This window comes from Dromiciops gliroides, chromosome 2 (assembly GCF_019393635.1).
Source record: "Dromiciops gliroides isolate mDroGli1 chromosome 2, mDroGli1.pri, whole genome shotgun sequence".
NCBI lineage: Eukaryota > Metazoa > Chordata > Mammalia > Microbiotheria > Microbiotheriidae > Dromiciops > Dromiciops gliroides.
In genome coordinates, this window is record NC_057862.1 from 465,675,716 (window position 1) to 465,695,607 (window position 19,892).

At 40.3% G+C, this 19,892-nt stretch overlaps 1 protein-coding gene across 4 annotated transcripts in view; it reads left to right on the forward strand.

The window, feature by feature from the left end:
* The window catches only part of OGDH (oxoglutarate dehydrogenase), a 99,159-nt gene that overhangs the window by 61,424 nt on the left and 17,843 nt on the right, over window positions 1-19,892 (forward strand). For all 4 annotated transcript variants that reach the window (XM_043990182.1, XM_043990184.1, XM_043990181.1 and 1 more), the window contains 7 exons: window positions 1,582-1,697; window positions 5,599-5,753; window positions 6,545-6,691; window positions 7,681-7,771; window positions 8,848-9,027; window positions 13,822-13,950; window positions 18,338-18,517. In XM_043990182.1, the coding sequence (XP_043846117.1) occupies window positions 1,582-1,697; window positions 5,599-5,753; window positions 6,545-6,691; window positions 7,681-7,771; window positions 8,848-9,027; window positions 13,822-13,950; window positions 18,338-18,517 (998 nt within the window). The remainder of the gene's footprint in view (window positions 1-1,581; window positions 1,698-5,598; window positions 5,754-6,544; window positions 6,692-7,680; window positions 7,772-8,847; window positions 9,028-13,821; window positions 13,951-18,337; window positions 18,518-19,892) is intronic.

Genomic DNA, 19,892 nt, shown 5'->3' on the forward strand with positions numbered 1-19,892 from the left:
CACCATAGCCTTCCACAAGTCTGCTTTATTGGTTATCGGTAAGCTGAATTATGAATTCTGTTTTGGGATTTGTCCTGAGGTTTGGATGTTTCTGAGCTGTGTCAGATGGCAGCATGCTGAATTTTTAGCTAGGCTAGGGTTCTTTAGGACCTGCTAGCAAGGGCAGATCCAAATAAATGGTATACCCAGTGAATCTCTTTCTTAACAAATGGGAAGGATAAATAAGCACAGAGGAACTGCTCTGAAAGAAGCAAGTGTTTGGGGGGGGGGGCGTGGGGAGTGTCAGGATTCCAATTTCCCAGGCTAGTAACTCAAAATTTGCTTTCATGGACAAACAGAGCAAAGTAGTGCTGAATATCAGTTGTTTTCAAATGTGGGCATAGCTTTTGTAGTAGAGATAGTTTTATATGCAATCCTTTCACAAATTTACAATATAGTAAGTAGTCTTCCAAACCCACCTCTCACCTAGTAATTACACTGTCCCTTTGCCCCTTCTTATCCCATGGAGACTGAGAACACATCAAGATGAAGAATTATTCTATAATCCCTAGAGCTCACTTAGTAATAATCATGGAAGATGGGCCCATGTGAAAACCAGCCACCACTTTGTTTCAGGGTGATGATGTGAACTTTACATTTTCTCTCTGTCATTTTGTCCATTCCCAAATCTTGGCGGTTGGTTCCTTTGAGTTATCCTGGGGGGTTGGGGAGGGTAGAGAGGGAGTCATTTTAAAGACATTTGCTACTAGATAGTACACCAAATTTTACATGAGGAAGGTACCCAGTAAGTGCTCAGTAAATATTTGATTAATTGAAAGGAAAAAAATCTGCCAGTCAACTTCATTTTCTTTTTTCTAATTTGGGGTGTTTTAGACTGAGCCAAGGAAAACAAGGATTGGGGGGGCGTGTTTTAGTTTTAGTTTTGTTTTAAAATATTCCCAGCTGCAATGTTCTGTTTCTTATCTCCTTTCTTTAGGGCCAGTGGTTTCTATTCAGATTTCCTGATGCACATCTTTAATGCCTGTTTCTTTCTGGTTGTTTTTCCTATTTCATTCCTTATTCTTCCTACAACCCTTTTTGTTGTCTAACTAGGACTATTAACCCCTTGTTTTCTACTCTCTCCCTTAACTGTTTTTGAACCATCCGTGGCTTGTTCAGAGCCATTTGCAATATTTACCTCTCCACACCCATTCCCCCAAATCGTTGGGGGGGGGGGGGCTGGAAATGTTTGTGGATGTGGGATTAAAATTGTTACAAATGGCCTCCCTACTAGTAGCATTTGTACACAAATCATGTATTTATTATTTTACTAGATTCTTTCTCTTAACATTGCCCATTAATTTTTGTTTCCCACTGAATTTTGCATTCCTGGCTCTGAATATTTTTATTACTCATTTTCATGCAAAATTGTTCCCTAATTATATGTTTGGTCTGGTATGATTTTTTTTTTTCTCATCTTTTTTTCTCCCTGGGGGGAGTCCTTTCCCCTTTCCATAAATAATTGGTTCCTGTGTGGCTGTTCCGTATTCTGCAAATACATCTCTCCTCTTCTGGCTTGTCCCACCCAAAATAATCCTGCAGGGTTTTATGGACTGGATGAATCGGACCTCGACAAGGTCTTCCACTTGCCTACGACTACTTTCATTGGGGGAAAGGAGTCTGCGCTACCACTCAGAGAGATCATCCGCCGGCTAGAGGTAAGAGTCATGTCTATATCTATATATCTATAACATGTCAGCAGCAGAATCTCAGGGATGAAGTTATTTTTGGATCTGTTTTTTTTTAATAGGCCTGGAAACCCCTTTTGACCCTTCATAAGCTATAGATAGAGTGCTGTTTTCCCTCTGTCGGCTAGTGGGCAACTCTTCACACAATAGTAGAGGCTTGTTTTAGATCATAAGATCATACTTTTTTTTTTGTTGAAAATGTTATTAAGTTTATGAGAATTACTTTTAAAGTGAGGAATAAAACAATGTTTAAAGCCATAAACTCTTAAGCTATTTATCTATTGATTAAAATCATATGTACATTATATAGCCACATAATAATATAGCAGCTCATATTTTAAGATTTTCAAGAGACTTTATAGACTTTTATATCTCATTTAGTCCTCACAACATCCCTGTGAAGTAGATGGCATTATTAAAAACCCTGTTTTACAGATGAAGGAACCAAGGTTCAGCAAGACTAAATGACTTTAGACATAGCATTATGGCATAGTGAATAAATGACCTTAGAATCAGGAGGAACTGGATTCTGGTACTCCCTGTAACAGATACTTGCTGTGTGACCATGGACAAGCCTCGGTGTCCTAGGCACTCTCCCAACACCACAAGGTACAAGTTGCTACTATGCATCAGTGGAGGGAGTTTCTATACTGGGAATTCCTTCAATGAAATCACAGGTCTACACCAAAGTAGTTTGTGTCTGTGTATGTCTGTGTGAACATAGGTTTCTATGAAAGAGTTTGTTTTTTATAGTCATGGTGGTTTTCTTCTGACTGCTCTCTAGATCTCTCTTACTATATGCCTTTCTATGTTTCAGATTTTTTCATTGTCAGTTTTACTTGATTATAATGCTAAATTTTCTATGCTCTTTTCTGGATGTGCAATATGTTCTTCTACTCACACCTTTAACAAATTAAAGGTAGCATTTGCTGCATGATTCTCTGGGCTCTGCTGCATCAACCTGAAAAACTGAGAACCAACCCTGGAGACTACCCTACCTTTTTTAGACCAGGGATTGAAACAAGAATTGAAAGAAACCAGGTGATACCTATCCCAGATTATTCCATTTTTGTAACTAAGATAAGAGTAATGAATCATTTCAAGAGTGTTGAACCCTTTACACCTTGACTTATTCAGTGATAAAATTCAGATTTTTGTCACCAAAATTCTAAGAAGGGCAAGAGAAACCTCGGGTTTGCCCTGGTTCAAGATCTCCCTGTAAGTCTCTAACAAGGACACTCCCACACAGGAGGATGTAAAGAATCTGAACTAAATCACTTTTTAGCTAAACCCGCTAAATCAAAGAACTAAAAATTCACTGTGCCGTAAATTACAGCTCATGTTGATGAGCCTGGGGAATCTGTGAACTCTTTAAGATGACTGAAGGGAGCTTTTGATAATACTTGACAAGAATTTCCCTTCCTTTCAGGTCAACAATTATTTTGGTTCATGTACATCCCTGATCACTGCTAGTATTCTCAGATATGTGCCTATAGGTACATTTTCTATCATCTTTAGTAGCTGTGATGGGTAGGTATCCTGAGACCTGTAATTCATATTGGCTTGGGAAAGCAAGCAAAGTAGGAGACTAAAGCTCTATGGGGTCAAATTCGCTATAAATTATAAAAAGGTTACCAACGTCCATTGTTCCTAGGGTAACCTCATAGACCCAGTTTATGTGTTATTGTCATAGATCTCATCCAAAGGTAACAGTTATCTTGCTCAAGGACTTGGGGGTGCTAAGAGGTATACTTCACAAAATTAGGCCCCTAAGGTTGCTTCCCTTCTCCCTCATGTCTCTTATTTTCAGGCAAGGTCCTCTTGATCTTGACTTGGACGATTATTTCAGTACCGGGGTCTGTTTTTAATTGTTATTGTGGGCAAATAAAGTATCATCCTTTAGAACTTATTCTAGGCATAATGATAAGAATCCTTGTACTTTGAAAGACCCAAGAAGGAAAGAGGGGGTTGTAGCAGAAGCATTATGCCACAAGTGAGGCAAGGCTTCCGATGCAAATGAATAGGAGGCATGTGATGGCTTTCTTCAGTGCTCTAGGCCTCGGTTGCTTCATCTTAAAAAAAGAAAGGGCTAGACTTGATGATTTTTATGGTTTCTTCCAACTCTAAATGTCTGTGATTTTAAGGGCTTAAAACTTCTATGCTGAAGAAGTCTCATGGGTTTTTATAATCTTTGGTTGATTTCAAGAGCTCATTTCTCCATTATTTCCTCATTGCCTTACAAGTACTAGGTGTTTAATAAATGTTTTCTTAATTGGATTCATTGAGCACATTTAGATCAAAGCCTAGCAAAATGCTCATTTTGACCTTATAAAGGCTCTAAAGTATAGGAGGGTGGAGGAAGGAGGAGAGATTGGCTTGTTACCACTGCCTTCTCTCTCTTCATTGTCCAGCATGTGTTCTGGGAAAGTGGAATTGATATAACTTTGAGCTCCTAAGGATGACAGACAGGGGCATTCCCCAGGCCCCTCAGAGACCCTGCAAACATGTGCAGAAGAAGGCATTGAGCCACCCAGGTGAAGTTTCAACATTGTGGCCCCCATCTCCTGCCCCACTCGTTCAGCTTTCCTCAGCATGTTCTCTCCCCTTCTCTAGTTCTCGACATGCTTGTATTGTAAATGGGACCTCTTTTCATTCTCTTATTGCTTTTTTCCGCTCTTCATTTCCTTTCCTCATATCCCGTCAGTTATACCCATAATGTATGTCAGTGTCTAGAACAGCGTGTTTCATGTATCCTGAAAATTTTTTGTAGGAAGATGTGGGGCACAAATTTTTATGTTATAGTGTATAAACAATGCTAGATGCATTAGTATGCTTATGAGCTGCACATATGCCTTGTATTCAGTCTGCCTGTATTTTAAACAGGAAAAAAAATCCATAAGGTGATTCCATTCTGCAGCAAAGTTATAGGGATTGGTAACTGGTAAGAGGCAAGAATATGAGCTAGGAAACCATCACATGAAGATTTAAAGGTATTTAACCCAGTTGGTAAAGTAACCTAAAATCCGGAGCTGGTTGGGATTTATGAAGCAGGAAATAGTGGAAAGATGGAATCCTACCTGACTAGTTATATCATGTTTATTTAAACAGGGAGACAGCATGATACAGTGGAAGGAGCATTGCTTGGCTCTGGAGCCAAAACATTTGGGTTCAAATCTCATTTCTGATACTGCCTGTGTGGTTTTGGACAGATCACTTCACTTCACCTAGGCCTCACATTCCTCATGAATAAAATGAAAGTTTTGGACTAGATGAGCTTCTTGGAACCTTCCAACCCTAGATCTATAATCCTATGAAAACTAAGGAAGAGAGACTATGATGGTTCTCCTGGAGAGAGGTAGCACAGGACTAGTGGAAATGGAGTCAGAGGACCTGGGTTTTAATGTTAGCCCTGGCCGTTTACTAACTGACATTGAACGTGTCACTTCATCCCTCCCGGCATCAGTTTCTACATCTATAAAAATGAAGAAAAAATAAATAAAATAAAAATGAAGGAGTTGAATTTTGCTTTCTCTAAGGTCAGTTCCATCCCTAACATTTATCCTATCCTGATCTTGCCTTCTGTTTCTAACTAACACAATACACTCAGTGGTTAAGTGGATTTCTTTGCATTTTAACATTATGATGCCAAAGAAGGCACCTTCCTGATAAAGAAGATTTCTGGAAGATGGTAACCGTTGCATGTAAGTGGTCTTTGCATGAAAGCAGTAAGCTACCAGATAGAAATGAAAGGTTCTAAAAAAAAGAAGAAAAATAAAAGACTACTTTTATCCAGTTGAGCAGTCACCATACTTTGTCCTCAGCTAAAACTACTTTTTAAGTACTTCACTTTCCTTGTGTGTTTGTAAAATAGATGGCTTATTGCCAGCATATTGGAGTGGAATTCATGTTTATCAATGACCTGGAGCAGTGCCAGTGGATCAGACGGAAATTTGAGACTCCAGGCATTATGCAGTTCACAAATGAAGAGAAGCGCACTCTACTAGCAAGGCTGGTTCGGTCAACCAGGTATACATGTTTGGTATAATATTAGAGGTTGGGGGTGGGGGGGGCTAGGTGGTGCAGTGGATAAAGCACCTGACTTGGATTCAGGAGTACCTGAGTTTAAATCTGGCCTCAGACACTTGACACTTATTAGCTGTGTGACCCTGGGCAAGTCATTTAACGCCATTGCACTGAAAAAAAAAATAATAATAATAATAGAGGTTGAAGCTCCAAAGACCTTTTCTCGCATGTGTCCCAGAAATGCAGACCTTTCAAGGGAATACATTTCTACACAAATGCATGTTCTAAAACCTCACAACCCAACTTGCACTCACAACATAGAGTCCATAACTTCACTTGAAATTATTGTTAAAAGAGGAGCATTCCCTCAGATGGGCTCAAATATACTACAAGATAGAGATTAATAGTTATAATTGCACAGAAGTAAAGTTGAGACCTTCATAGGTTACAAGGAATGGCTAGAAATTTGGAACATTTAACAGTGGGGGAAAGACAAAAGGAAACATGTAGAAGGGATAATATTTGCATGGGTGGAAGGTTACTTTTGATAGACTCCCCCCAAACCCCCAGCTATCCAGTTTCTGCATTCATCTACCACTTTATAAAGTAGAAATTCAGGCTGGCAGTGAACAGGACCATAGAAATGTTGGTGTGAAAGAAAGGTCATTCTTGTACTTAAGTTATCCAGTTCAAGCATTCTCTAACTGTTTGGATCTTAGTTTTGGATAGTCGGAAAATTCTCATGTGTTGGTCTACACCATTCTTAAAAAGCTATCTGGATCCTCGTCTCCTAGGTTTGAAGAATTCCTGCAGCGAAAGTGGTCGTCTGAGAAACGTTTTGGCTTGGAAGGTTGTGAAGTACTGATACCGGCTCTGAAGACTATAATTGACAAGTCAAGTGAAAATGGAGTGGATTATGTGATCATGGGAATGCCACACAGGTAAACTGAGCAGAAAGAACGTTGAGCCAGGTGGGCTCTTTATAAGCTGTGTCTATGCCACTTAAAGATACCTGTTACGGGAGTAAAAAGGCATGAAACATATCTATCATGCTACTCATGCAGGAAGATAGGAAGTCTCTGGTAACATTAGCTGTGGATACTTTAAGATCTATTAAAAGAAAAAAAAATTCAAGTCCATCACCTGTTACTCATTACCATTGGGTGGTGGTTGACCCAGCACCTTATTGAAAAGTGGTCATTTTCTATTTTAATTTTCATTACAGGACTTCCATTTTTGCGATCTTTGTAGAAGATCCTTGTGTCTTGCTTACTTTGAGAGAACACCAAAACATACTTGTTCCAAATGCCCCTTCTCAGTTTGGGGGGTTATTATAGTGCACCTTTGGCTTTGCATAGCTTTGTGTGGAATAATTCCTAGGATTCTGGGATTATGACATTGGAGTTCAGAAGTCTAAAACTTTCCCAGGGTCACTAGTGGCAGAGCCAGCAGAGCTTCTGACTCTCAATTCTAATGTATCATAAAGACTGAGATGAGTGGTTCATATCTCCCAGAAGTAGAGTTTGTGGAATTAATGAATTATAGAGTATGGCCAGAAATCATGACTAACAGTGTTGGGAAGACAGAAAAGAGAATATGGAGAATAACACCTGAATGGGTGGCTGGAAAGTTGAAAACCACAGCCTGAGACAGTACTCTTCATGTCCACCCCCTGAACAAAGTAGAAATTCAGGCTGCCAGGAGATGGTGACTGGCTGCTCTTTCAGACAGCTCCCCCTCCCCCAATAGTTATTATGCCTGTGCCATCAAGTGAAGAGTGGTTGGGTACCATGAGTGTTCAGTGGGGGCAGAAGGAAGAGGACCTGCAGGTTGAGCAGAGCTTGAATGCAGGAGTGGCTTTCCTTTCTGGACTCAGGGACTCCTGTCAGGTACAGGTCTGCTGATCACCTTATTTGTGTGTGTGTGACAGAGGGCGCCTGAATGTACTTGCAAATGTGATCAGGAAGGAACTGGAGCAGATTTTCTGTCAATTTGATTCAAAATTGGAGGCGGCTGATGAGGTGAGTCACTTGTCCTGCTTTCACTGGAGCTTGGCATCCACTAAACTTAATAGCACTCCAGGACTGCCAAGGAAGTTTCTTGAGGCCTGGTTTGTGGAGTTACTTCTATCTACTGAGACTAGGTCACAAGCTTGTTTTCTTTACTAAGGTTTCCCTAGGAGAAAGTGCATGGAGTATTCTGGTTTGTAGGTAGTAAACAAGGCTTAGTCTAAAAACACTACTGCCCACCTTTCCCTTAGGACTGGTTTGGCCAATCCTTAGTGTCATATCTATTAACCTTTTGGTAAAATGGGTGGTGGGTAGGTGATGTTAGAGAATGAAGAATAAAAAGGACAGCAGCAAAAGACTGTCCTGAAAAGGCAAAGTAGCTGCATAATAAGCAGAGCTGGACTACCAGGTTAAATGCCTTGATGTGCTGTCCTTTGCTCCTCTTGCAGTTGCTAGCACAACTTTGGTATGGAACAGTGGTGTCAGACTCAAATAGAAATAGATCCCTGAGAAAACCACAAATTAACGTCTATATTGCCTTTTCTTTTTACTTATTTTGTTACATATTTCTCATTATGTTCAATCATGTCCTGGCTCTTTGTGACCCCATTTGGGGTTTTCTTGGCAAAGATACTGGAGTGGTTTTGCCATTTCCTTCTCCAAATGATTTTGCAGGTGAAGAACTGAGGCAAACAGGGTTAAGTGACTTGCCCAGGGGCACACAGCTAGAAAGTATCTGAGGCTGGATTTGAACTCATGAAGATGAATCTTCCTGATTCCAAGTTCAGTGCCCTATCCACTGTGCCACCTAGCCTGCCCCAAATATTTCCCAACCATGTTTTAATCTGATTCAGCCACTTGCCAAAACTTAACACCTCTTGCCAAGACACCTGTGTTATGGAGGATCTGTATTCTAGAGTAACGAAGGGAAGTTTTTCGTTTCTGTATGAGTTTGACACCACTGCTGTAGGGGAATAGGAGACTGGGAGTGAGAAAGGAGGCATCGAATAACTACTTTCTGGACAATAACCAATTTTAACTTTCCAGCGACAAACTGACTTTGTTCTGTCAACTCTTGGTGTATCTAGGGTTCTGGAGATGTGAAGTATCACTTGGGCATGTATCACCGGAGGATTAACAGAGTAACGGACAGAAACATCACGCTGTCATTAGTGGCCAACCCTTCTCATCTAGAGGCTGCTGACCCAGTGGTTATGGGAAAAACCAAAGCTGAGCAGTTTTATTGTGGGGATACTGAAGGAAAGAAGGTATAGTTCCTTAGAAGATGATAACTGTGAATAGGATTGACAGAACCACATAGTTGGGCTCAGGGTCCCATCTCTTCCATGTCTCATAGAACATGAAACTCTCTAGATCATGTTTTTTTCTCTTTAGAAATAACTTGAAGCTTGTCAGGTACTTCTTAGCACTTGAAAAAATTTGAATTTCAGGAATTCCCAAACCCTAACCAAAATCCCAAGGAGAATAACCATCCATCCCAAGTTTAGATGTTTCATCCCAAAGTGACAGCCCTCCAAAAACATGTGGTGTTTCTCTTTTCTATACCTATAGAAAATAACAAGTAGCATTTCTTTTGTTTTTGTTTTTGTGGGGCAGTGAGGGTTAAGTGACTTGCCCAGGGTCACACAGCTAGTAAGTGTCCAAAGTGTCTGAGGCCGAATTTGAACTCAGGTCCTCCTGAATCCAGGGCCAGTGCTTTATCCACTATGCCACCTAGCTGCCCCGACAAGTAGCACTTTAAAGTTTGCAAAGCTCTCTACTTAATTGGAGCCTCACCCCAACTCTGTAAGGTAGATTGGACAGGTATGATATTATCCCTGTTTTACATGTAGGGAACATGAGGCTTCTAGAGAAATTCAGATGTGTACACACTCTCCATCTCCCCTTCTGTTCTTTCCCTTTCTCTATCTCTCCCCCATCTCCTTTTCTCTTTCCCTTTCTTTCTCTATTTTTCCCTTCTCACCTTACATAAACATCCCTGAAGAGGAGAAAACTCAAAGTTAGTAGCAGCTAAAGGAGTTTGACGAGGAAGTAAAAGGCATTCAAGCCTATTTCAGCAGAATAGAATAAATTTTCTTGTTACCAATTTTTTAAAAGTGTGAGTTTGTGCTGGGCCTTGAAGAATGAATAGGACTGTAATAGATGAAGAAGAAAGGCCTTTGCAGGGGAAGGAATGTGGAGAGCATGAACAGAGGTGATGTGTGGGCAGGCCAGCAAGGAGGCCAGCCAACCCAAAACAGAAGGCTTCACCTTAGGAAATAGGAGATCAGATTCATCTGAGAAGGTAGACTCAGCTTCTGAAGAACCATATTAAGGCTATGGGCCTTTACTTAACAGTTCAAAGGGAGTTAGTTATCTATTGTAGGTTATTAAGATCCATTTATTCAACAAATATTTGACTATCTACAATGTGCAAGGCTCAGTGCTTAGTAGTATCAGGCTAGAAAGACAATAAAACAGGCACACAGCTAGTTCACACAATTCAGAGGTAGAATTTTAACCCAGGCCCTCATCTCTAGAGCTATCGCTACTTCCACTGTACCATACCTGAGTAAAAGTGTTTTTTTAAAGATTTTTTTTTTTTTTTGCGGGGCAATGGGGGTTAAGTGACTTGCCCAGGGTCACATAGCTAGTAAGTGTTAAGTGTCTGAGGCTGGATTTGAACTCAGGTCCTCCTGAATCCAGGGCCAGCGCTTTAACCACTGTGCCATCTAGCTGCCCCTTTTTTAAAGATTAATCTGGCAGTGATATATGCCTGGAGTCTTTGAGGCTGGTAAGGAGGCTGTCGGAGTAGTTTAAATAGTGACGGTCTGGAAATGGGATAGTGACAGTAGACAGAAGAGAGGAGAAAGAATAAAGGCTCAAAAAGAAGGGAAGAATAAGAAATTAGAGCCCAGCCACAAATTAGGGTCATAAGATTTAAGGATAGAAGGCCACCTTAGAGATCTCCTAGTCCAGCATCTGCATTTTACAGTTAAGGAAATCAAGGCCCAGAAGGGCGAGCTTAGCTGAGAGATTCATACCCAGGTCCTCATAACTCCAAATCCAGCAGTTTTTCCACTGCAGCATGCTCCCTCTTCAGACTTAGATTAATAATGCACAAATCAAGGGGCAGCTAGGTAATGCAGTGGATAAAGCACCAGCCCTGGATTCAGGAGTACCTGAGTTCAAATCCGGCCTCAGACACTTGACACTTACTAGCTGTGTGACCACAGGCAAGTCACTTAACCCCCATTGCCCCACAAAAAAACTAATAATAATGCACAAATCAGTTCATGGCATTTATTTAAGTACCTACTAAGTCCCAGGTGCTGAGAAAAATGAAATTGTCTCTACACTCAATGAGTGCTGGATCTGATCAAGTTATATTTGGGGTGGTATGAAATGTTGATCAGGAAGAATGTAGGATATATACAAAGTAATTTCAGAAGTCATGGAAGAGAAGAAATAATAATGAAAGAACAGTAGAAAGTACTAGTAAAGGTTAATATCATTTAAATGAATGGCCTGTGATCAATACTGTGTGAGACAGGAAATGAAACTAGAACACAGACTTGCTGGCCATAGAGCATCCAAAAGTAAAGAAATGGCTCTAAAGCTTTAGAACACAGCTACCACCCCAAAGGCTTTTCTCGGAGCCTGACTAGGCTGGAGGCTTTTTGAAGGGAGATAAATCCTAGTTTCTCTGCCTCTTGCTCAGTGGCCAAAGACTTTCCTCTGTCCTTTTAGTTACCTGGCATTGACTACAAGATGTTCGGCCCATCCTGTTTGGGCAGAGGGAAGGAACGTGTTATATAAAATCTTCTTTGAAAAAAGGAAAAAGCAAATTGCATTGCACATCTTTCTTAGAATCAAGAAATTCTCCTCAATCCATTCCACTATCCCTGAAAAATAGCAAGATTGTGAGTAACACACAGTAGATGAACAAAGAATAAACACTTAAAAATCATCTGTCTTCTCTAATCCAAAAATAAGCTTCCATTTGAACCCTAGCAAGTCAACAAGCACTTATTAAGCACCTACTCTATAGCAGGCACTGGGGATAGAAAGAGGAAAAAGGAAACTTGCCAATCTGTCTATTCCCCTCTTCCCCTCGAGACAGCTGCCACCACCATGGGGAGTGTACATTTTCCAGATTTTTGTTGAATGATTTGAGGCCTGGTCAAATTATACTGTATTTTGCAGTTGGACACCTATAGTTTTCTCTCCTAAGAAATTCTAGAGGACACCAGGGTAAAATGATGCTCACCCAGACAGGAGGTTACTCTTGTCTGTTGGTTTTATTCCTAGCTTATAAATTTAGACCTAGAAGGAACCTCAAGGGTCATCTGATCCAAACTCCTCATTTTACAGAAGAGGAAACAGAACTCTACAAGTGAGGTAACTTGCCAAAGGTCACAAAGGTGTAGTGAGTGGCATAGCCAAGATTTTGAACCAGGATCCACATCCAGCACCCCTCACTGTACAAGTTGGTTCAGGATGTGGGCTTGGGGTGGGGAGGACGTACCAGGAAATGATTATTGTGTAAAAACAAGGCATCACCACTAAAACTTTAAAGGAAACAACCCTGGAGAGTCAGAGTTTGAATCATTTATGTTGATAGCAACTGTTCTACCATCCTTCCATTCCCTTCTCTCTGCCATCATCCTCTTTCCCAGCAGTCCCATTCTTATCTTCCCCAGTACCTCCTCCCCCCATACACACTCACACATACCAGTTGAATTACCTGCTTTTCCCTTCCATGCATAGGTAACTCCACATCCCTGTCTCACCTTATACCCCTGCCTGTACCTCCTTTTTAGTAGCTACTGCTCTGTATCTACCAGGGAATTTTGAGGATTTTTTTACCATTAGGAAATCTGAAACATGGGGTATGTCTGTTACATAATGTCACCCAGTACACATGAAAGATTATGTAACCTTGTGCAGAATTTGTGAGTCCTGACCAAATTTGGCTCAGTGTTTATGCAGCCTTGGGGATTTTTATTATCTGAAGACATTTCTGAAATGCCAGAATGTAGCAAACATAGGCACAGCTCATGCCCAGCAGACCACAATTTTGAGACCCAATGCTAAATAAATCTTTAGAGAGTGGACAGTTACCATCAGATTTACATGGGTGGTATGTAATTACATCTTTTCATCCTGTTTATCATGTCCCTGAGACTGCAATTACAGCTACTTACTGTGTGGGGAGCCATGGTAATGACAAATGAGTTACTGATGTTTGAGCACTGAAGCATGGCCAGGAACCAAGAAAAGGTCACAAGGAGCGATGAGATCTAGCATTAAGGTGTTACCAGGCTACCAGAATATTAGGAAGTGAGACTAGAGCTGAAAATGAAGTAGGAAACCAACCTCGAAAAATAGAGCACAGAGGATGGGGGGGCGTGGGTAGAAGTGAAAACTTAAAAAGGTAAAAACTCTGACTAATGACCTTTTTATAGTGATTTTTTAACCATCCACAAAGTAAATACAGTTTGAGGCATCATGTCCTAAAACCTGTAAAAGTCTCTACAGTCAGCGAAAAAGCAAAGTCTATGCATGTCACTCACTGTAGCCACTTCTACCCATTAGTCTCCTTTCCAAGATAACCTTTTTTTGTGTTTGAGTGTGACACTGTTTTTAGTTCAAAGCTGTGGGCCAAGTCTGTGATTTTATCAGTAAGGAGAACTCTGCATGAAAAGGCCCTTCACCAGTGTAAATCAGCAACTTGGTCTTTGATCCTGGAACACTGACAGGCTAAATGATGTGATTATCCAACTAGTATGTGTGAGAGGCAGGATTCAAACCCAGGTCTTACTGACTCCAAAGCCAGCCTTTTATCCTTACACTACATTAAATTGCCTTTTGTCAACTTGGTTAATTTCTCGGGATCCTCTACCCATCAAATTTGGTTCTTTTCTAAATTCACTGCCAAAAAAATTCCACATCAGCCTCCGCTATCCTTGTAGACTTTGAGGACCTAAAGGGAAGAATTTTCCATCTGGATTTTTAGTGTCTCTGAATTCACTATTTACCTAATCTTACATATCTTCTAGGTGATGTCCATCCTTATACATGGAGATGCTGCATTTGCTGGGCAGGGTATTGTGTATGAGACATTCCACTTGAGTGACCTTCCCTCCTACACTACACATGGCACTGTGCATGTGGTCGTTAACAATCAGGTAACATGGATTTTTCCTATCTAACCTTTAAAGTTCAAAAACCTTACTGGAAGATCTAGCTATATTCCCTAGCATAAGCATTTTGACTGTTCAGAAAGCATCATATAATCAGTAGCAATGAAGGAAACTTCTGCAAATTCATTTCAGTACAAAAAGCACTGCCTTTTACACACAGAGAGGGCCCTGTGATAGGAGCTAGCAATGGGACAGAATTCAGAGATGAGCTATGATGTGTTCCTGCCCTTATGGAATTAATAATCTAAGAGGGGAACATGACACAAGGACTGGTAGCTTCTATAAAATAATACTTGATAACTGCATAAGAAGTGTTGTGTGGGGAAATGAAAATGGCAGCAAATGAGACAAAGATCGGAAGGTCATCTGGAAAGCCTTGCTGGAGGAGCTATAATTTGAGGGCAATGAGGGATTAATTCTCAAGATAATTTAAAGGGGGGAAATACCAAATTGCTGGGGGCGGTTATATATGAGTTTACGCCTGCACCTTCCCGCCGCCCCCCCCCAAAAGGCAATCAACAGAATCTAAATAACTTGTTTAGTCTTGTGCCTACTTTTTCATTTCTCTAAAAATCTTTATAAGAATAATCTACACATCTGTCAAAGGAATCCTTGATGAAAAACATGAGAACAGGCAGACTTTCAAGAATGTTGTGCTGCCCATCACATCTTTACAGTAGTGCATTTGACTGAAAGGTGCACGGAAAGGAAGATTCCACTGTTATTTCTTGTTGCTTAATTATAAAGCAGCATTGGATTGAGTGGAGCAGAATACAGCCTCTAAAGCTCTCTTCCAAGGTGTCTCCTAGACATAGAATAATCATAGCAGCAGCTAGCATACATATATAATTTTACAAACATTATTTCCTTTTATCCTCACAATAACCCTGCTATTATTATCCCGAATTTACAGAAGAAGAAAGTGAGGAAGACAGAAGTTAAGTGACTTGCCCAGGGTTATACAGCTAGGAAGTGTCTGAGGCCAGATTTGAACTGAGTTCTTCCTGACTCTTTGTCCAGCACTCTATCCATTGTGCCACCTAGCTGCCTATTTACAATAACTCACACAGAATACTTTGATGGATGCAATAGAGATAAGTTTGCTTAATGCTCTTCTGATTATCAGTATCAAACAAGGCATAAAACAGGAACACATGTTCATGAAAGGTGTTTGGCACTGTCAGGATGCTGGTCTCATCAAGCTCAGAGTATTAAAGAAGCCCTTAACTAAATGAAGTTGGTAGACAATTGAGTTCAATCTAACTATATACACAGGAAAAAATAGGTGGTTGAAGGATGCCTCTTGTCCAAACTTCAGTATGCTTTTGGATGGAGAGGCCATTGAGCTGGTCCCTCAGTGCATATATCTTGGTCAGATACTGCAAATAGACTCTTGAATAAAAGAAAGAGTGGTCCACAGTGCATTTGGGGAAAGGTAACGCATTTTTAGTGGCCCTAAGCTGCTCCCTGCAATAAAATTTCATCTATTTTATACCAGCACCAGTGATTCTATGTGACTATAAATCATGAAATGCCACAATCTCTTTAAGAATCAAAATTACAGTTGACCTGAAAGGCAATGGAGGAAAGTGTGGTGGGCATAAAGAGGCTGAGACATATTGCCAACTATGACTTATACACAAGAAGTGTCATAAGAGATGTCATCAGTGATTAGAAGAGGAGGTACGCAGGTCATATGGCAGGAGTAAAGTTAGGAGACCACTTTACTGTTGTAATGCTTTTCAGGTAATGTTAATTTGAAAAATAAAATAAAATAAAAACAACCTAGAGGAAGTCTGGAATATTGGGTGGGTCCTCTACAGAGAATCCGTTTGAGGATGTCAAGGAAGGTTTCATGGATATGGTGGTCTTTAGAGCAGGAATAGGATTTCAGTAGGCTGGGGAATGGATGCGGAGAAATAGGGTCATTCAAAGCAAAAGGAAGCTCATGAGTCATGAGCCATGACAAAATTAGGACAGGGTAGAAAATGGGTGTAAAGAATCCAAAATGGCTGGATTGTTCTATCTGAACTTTTCTCCTGGTTGAGCCGTGGTGGCTGCAGTCTTCACTGTTATCAAAGGCTTTGGTGATTAAATCTCCCATCCAGCAGGGATGAGAGAGCAGAAAGGCTCTAGTCCTGCCTGCCCAATGGTGTTCCATCCTCTCTACTGGTGTAACAAGCAGGTGTGACCATACAAAATGGTTGAACTATAAATTATAATAATGGAGTTGATATGAGGCTACTTTACATGATTGCAAGGGAATTTCTCTGCCCTGATTTGTAGTGGCTGCATTCTCATCCAGAATTGATTTTGTTCCTTTCATTGAAGAATTTCTCGTCTGCTTTATAGATAAAATTAATCTCATTCCAGTGGGATTGTTTATATCCATGGTAGCCCATCCGGGCCATTTTCAGGATGTAGGAAGAACATTGTATTCCATAGAGTGATTTATATCCTTGAGGAATGACAGCCAAGCTGGAGGTGCTATATCCATGGTTGGCCAACCTTATCAGTTCTTCTCCCGTAGAAGTACACGAGTTACCTTTAAATATGTCAAAAAACAATCAGACTTGTGACTTTGTCAGTATGGGAACTCCTACCAATGCAGATTGCAGTCTTCTATAAATTATTCTCTTCAAGGGACAACTAGGTGACTCAGTGGATGGAGCACTAGGCCTGTAGTCAGAAAGCCTCAAGTTCAAATCCATCATTAAGACACTTAACCATGGACAAGTCACATGCCCTGTTTGTTTCCGTTTCCTCAACTGTAGAATGAGAATATATTTATTTATTTGTTTGTTTGTTTGTTTTGTGGAGCAACGAGGGTTAAGTGACTTGCCCAGTGTCACACAGCTAGTTTGAGGCCAGATTTGAACTCGGGTCCTCCTGAATCCAGGGCCAGTGCTCTATCCACTACACCACCTAGCTGGCCCCAAATGAGGATAATAATAGTCCCCACCTCCCAAGGTAGCTGGGAGAAGTAAATAAGATAATTGTAAAGTGCTAAGCATACACAGTACCTGGCACATAGTAACCCTTATATAAATGTTACGTGCTGTTATTGTTATTCAAGACTTGTCTGAAGCTTAAGGAATGGTAAAGGGACTTACCCTTGGTCACACAGCTATTAAGTATGAGAGGGAGTATTTGAACCCAGGTCTTCCTGCTGTGCCATACTGTCTTTCTGATTTTAATATTCATTCATTGGCAGTAGTTCCCACAATCATGAGATCACTGAACCATTTGAATTTCAACTCAACAGACACTTCACAAGATCCTAGATTTAGAGCTACAAGGAAACTTAGAGGTCATCTAGACCAACTCCCTCATTTTAGATGAGGAAGCAGTCCCAGAGAGGTTAAATTACTTTCCCAGAGGCACACAGATAGTACCTGCAATTCTTCTGTGTGCTTAGTTCTAATCAATTGCTATCCAACCCTATCTCCCTAGAAGGACAATGAAAGAGAAAATTGTTTAAAAAACAACTTTAGATACTTTATAATTCCCAGTCTTGTATAAAAACCTCCCTTCTCTAAGTGGCAGGCATTCATGCTGGTCTTCCAACAAAAAACAGAATAAACTTTTTTATGACCTTAAGAACTGTGGCAGGAGTAGACAGACCTGCTTCACAGTGAATGTGCTTCTTTCTGTGCCTGAGAGAAGAGCTTGAAGGTCATTTGGGACTATTGTTCTCCTGCTGGAGATCCCTCTGAGCCCGGTTTTGTTTTCTCTGGGGGGGAGGGAGATCTCCTTTACTAAAGCCCTGTGCTTTGTTTAGCCACATTGAATATATGGGTGAAAGTTGTCTGAAAAATGAGCTAATAATGATGAGCAGAGGGCAGTGTTTAGAAAACTCTACTACCTCCCTTTCCATAGCTCCTCGTGGCATCTCAGGTGACAGCTATGGCAAGCCTGGGCCTTTTTCTCTCCGCTACAGAAAGACATGCTCTGCCTGATGACATTTGCTGGCGTTGCAAAATGCAGTTTTTGAAAAACACGATTCCTGGAAACAGTTCCATAGTAACAATGTTATAAATGATCATTTAGCCAAATAATGTTACCATTTACAGCCAGGTTTCCAGACTTTACAGTAGGGTTTGGTTACAAGAGAATCACAATGTTAGTTTGAAATTACTTGGGTTGAGGTAATCCTTATAGTTGCTACTCCTATAGTTTGTTACCTCTTAGGTATAATGTATGTAGGCCTTCTTACCATTGTTCATACCTTTGTAACCTCTGGATTAGATTATGGTGGTGGTGGTGGTGGGTGGTGGTGGTGATAAATTATAATAATGGAGTTAATATGAGGCTACTTTACATGATTGCAAGGGAATCCTCAGTGACTCAGGCCTGGCCATTGTCCTTGCAGATTGGCTTTACCACAGACCCCCGAATGGCCCGTTCTTCTCCATACCCTACTGATGTGGCCCGGGTGGTAAATGCACCAATTTTCCATGTGAATGCCGATGACCCTGAAGCAGTTATGTATGTGTGCAATGTGGCTGCTGAGTGGCGGACTACTTTTCATAAGGACGTGGTTGTGGATTTGGTAAGTAACCAGTGAGATTCAGTTATTGATCTTCTGGGGCTCTGTATCATCCTGCCATGGGCCTTAATGCTTTATCTCCTTAACTTTCTTGCTTTTGGCTTTTTGTGATGGTTTAAGAGGAAAGAAAAAGGGAATCTACTAACTCAGAATTTTTCCCATTATTGAATTCTTATGAATATTCATCTACTTCAAAAGTCACTGTATTTCAGAATTAGAAGGGGACCTCAGGTTATCTGGTACAACCCATACCTAAATAAGAATCCTCTTTACTGCATACTTAACAGGTGGTCATCTAGCCTTCCCTTGAAGACCTAATGAGGAGAAACCTCCCAGGGCATTCATGCTTTTTTGATAGCCCAAATGGTTATTAAACTTAAATCTGCCCTCACACAACCTCTACCCATTGCCCTCACTTCCACCTTTTGGACCCAAGCAAAACTGTTCCCTATGATAGCCCTTCAAATATACTTAAAGACTGTCACATCCATCTCGGCTCCCCAACCCTGAACACACACCTTAGTCTTCACTTCTCCAGGTTAAATCCTCAAGTTTCCTCAGCCATCTGTTGATTTTGCCAGGAATGTCAGGCTCAATGGCCTCCAGTTTATAGACTATTTTCTACTTCTTCCTAGTATATATATATATATATATATATATATATATATATATATATATATATATATATATATATATATATGCCAAGTCATCTTATTATTTCTGACTAACAGAAGCATTGAAGTGATAGAAAATTGCTAATTATGAGATTGTCCTTTTCCTCTCAGTTAGCTGTTATTTTTTACTAAGCATATTGCCTTCTTTGGTTTTTAAAATAAGTTTTATTGATATTTTCTATTTCTTTACATCATCATAGTATCCCATGTATCCCTCCTTTCCCATTCCTCTTCCCTGAGAGCTGTTCCATGTGATAAATCAAATCCAGAACCATGTGCAATGTGTAGCATTTGTAGACATCCCACCTCCATGAAAGGGTGGGTTGCAGGTGTCTTATATGTCTTCATTAGAGTCTCACTTGATCTTTATAATTTTACATTTACTTTTGATTTTTTGGCATGTCATTTTTTCCTTTTACATTGTTGTAGTTACTGTGTATGTTGTTTTCTTCGTTGTGTTTACTTCCGTCTGTATCAGTTCATATAGATCTCCTTGCTTCTCTGTATTCATCACACTCATCATTTCTTACAGCACAGTAATATTCCATTTCCATTATGTTTATGTACCACAATTTGTTTAGCCATTCACCAATTGAGGGCATCTACTTTGTATTCAATTCTAAGCTATCATAAAAAGTTCTGATATGAATATTTTAGAGTACTATATATGGAGATGTTTTTCTTAATAATTGTATAAGCTCAAT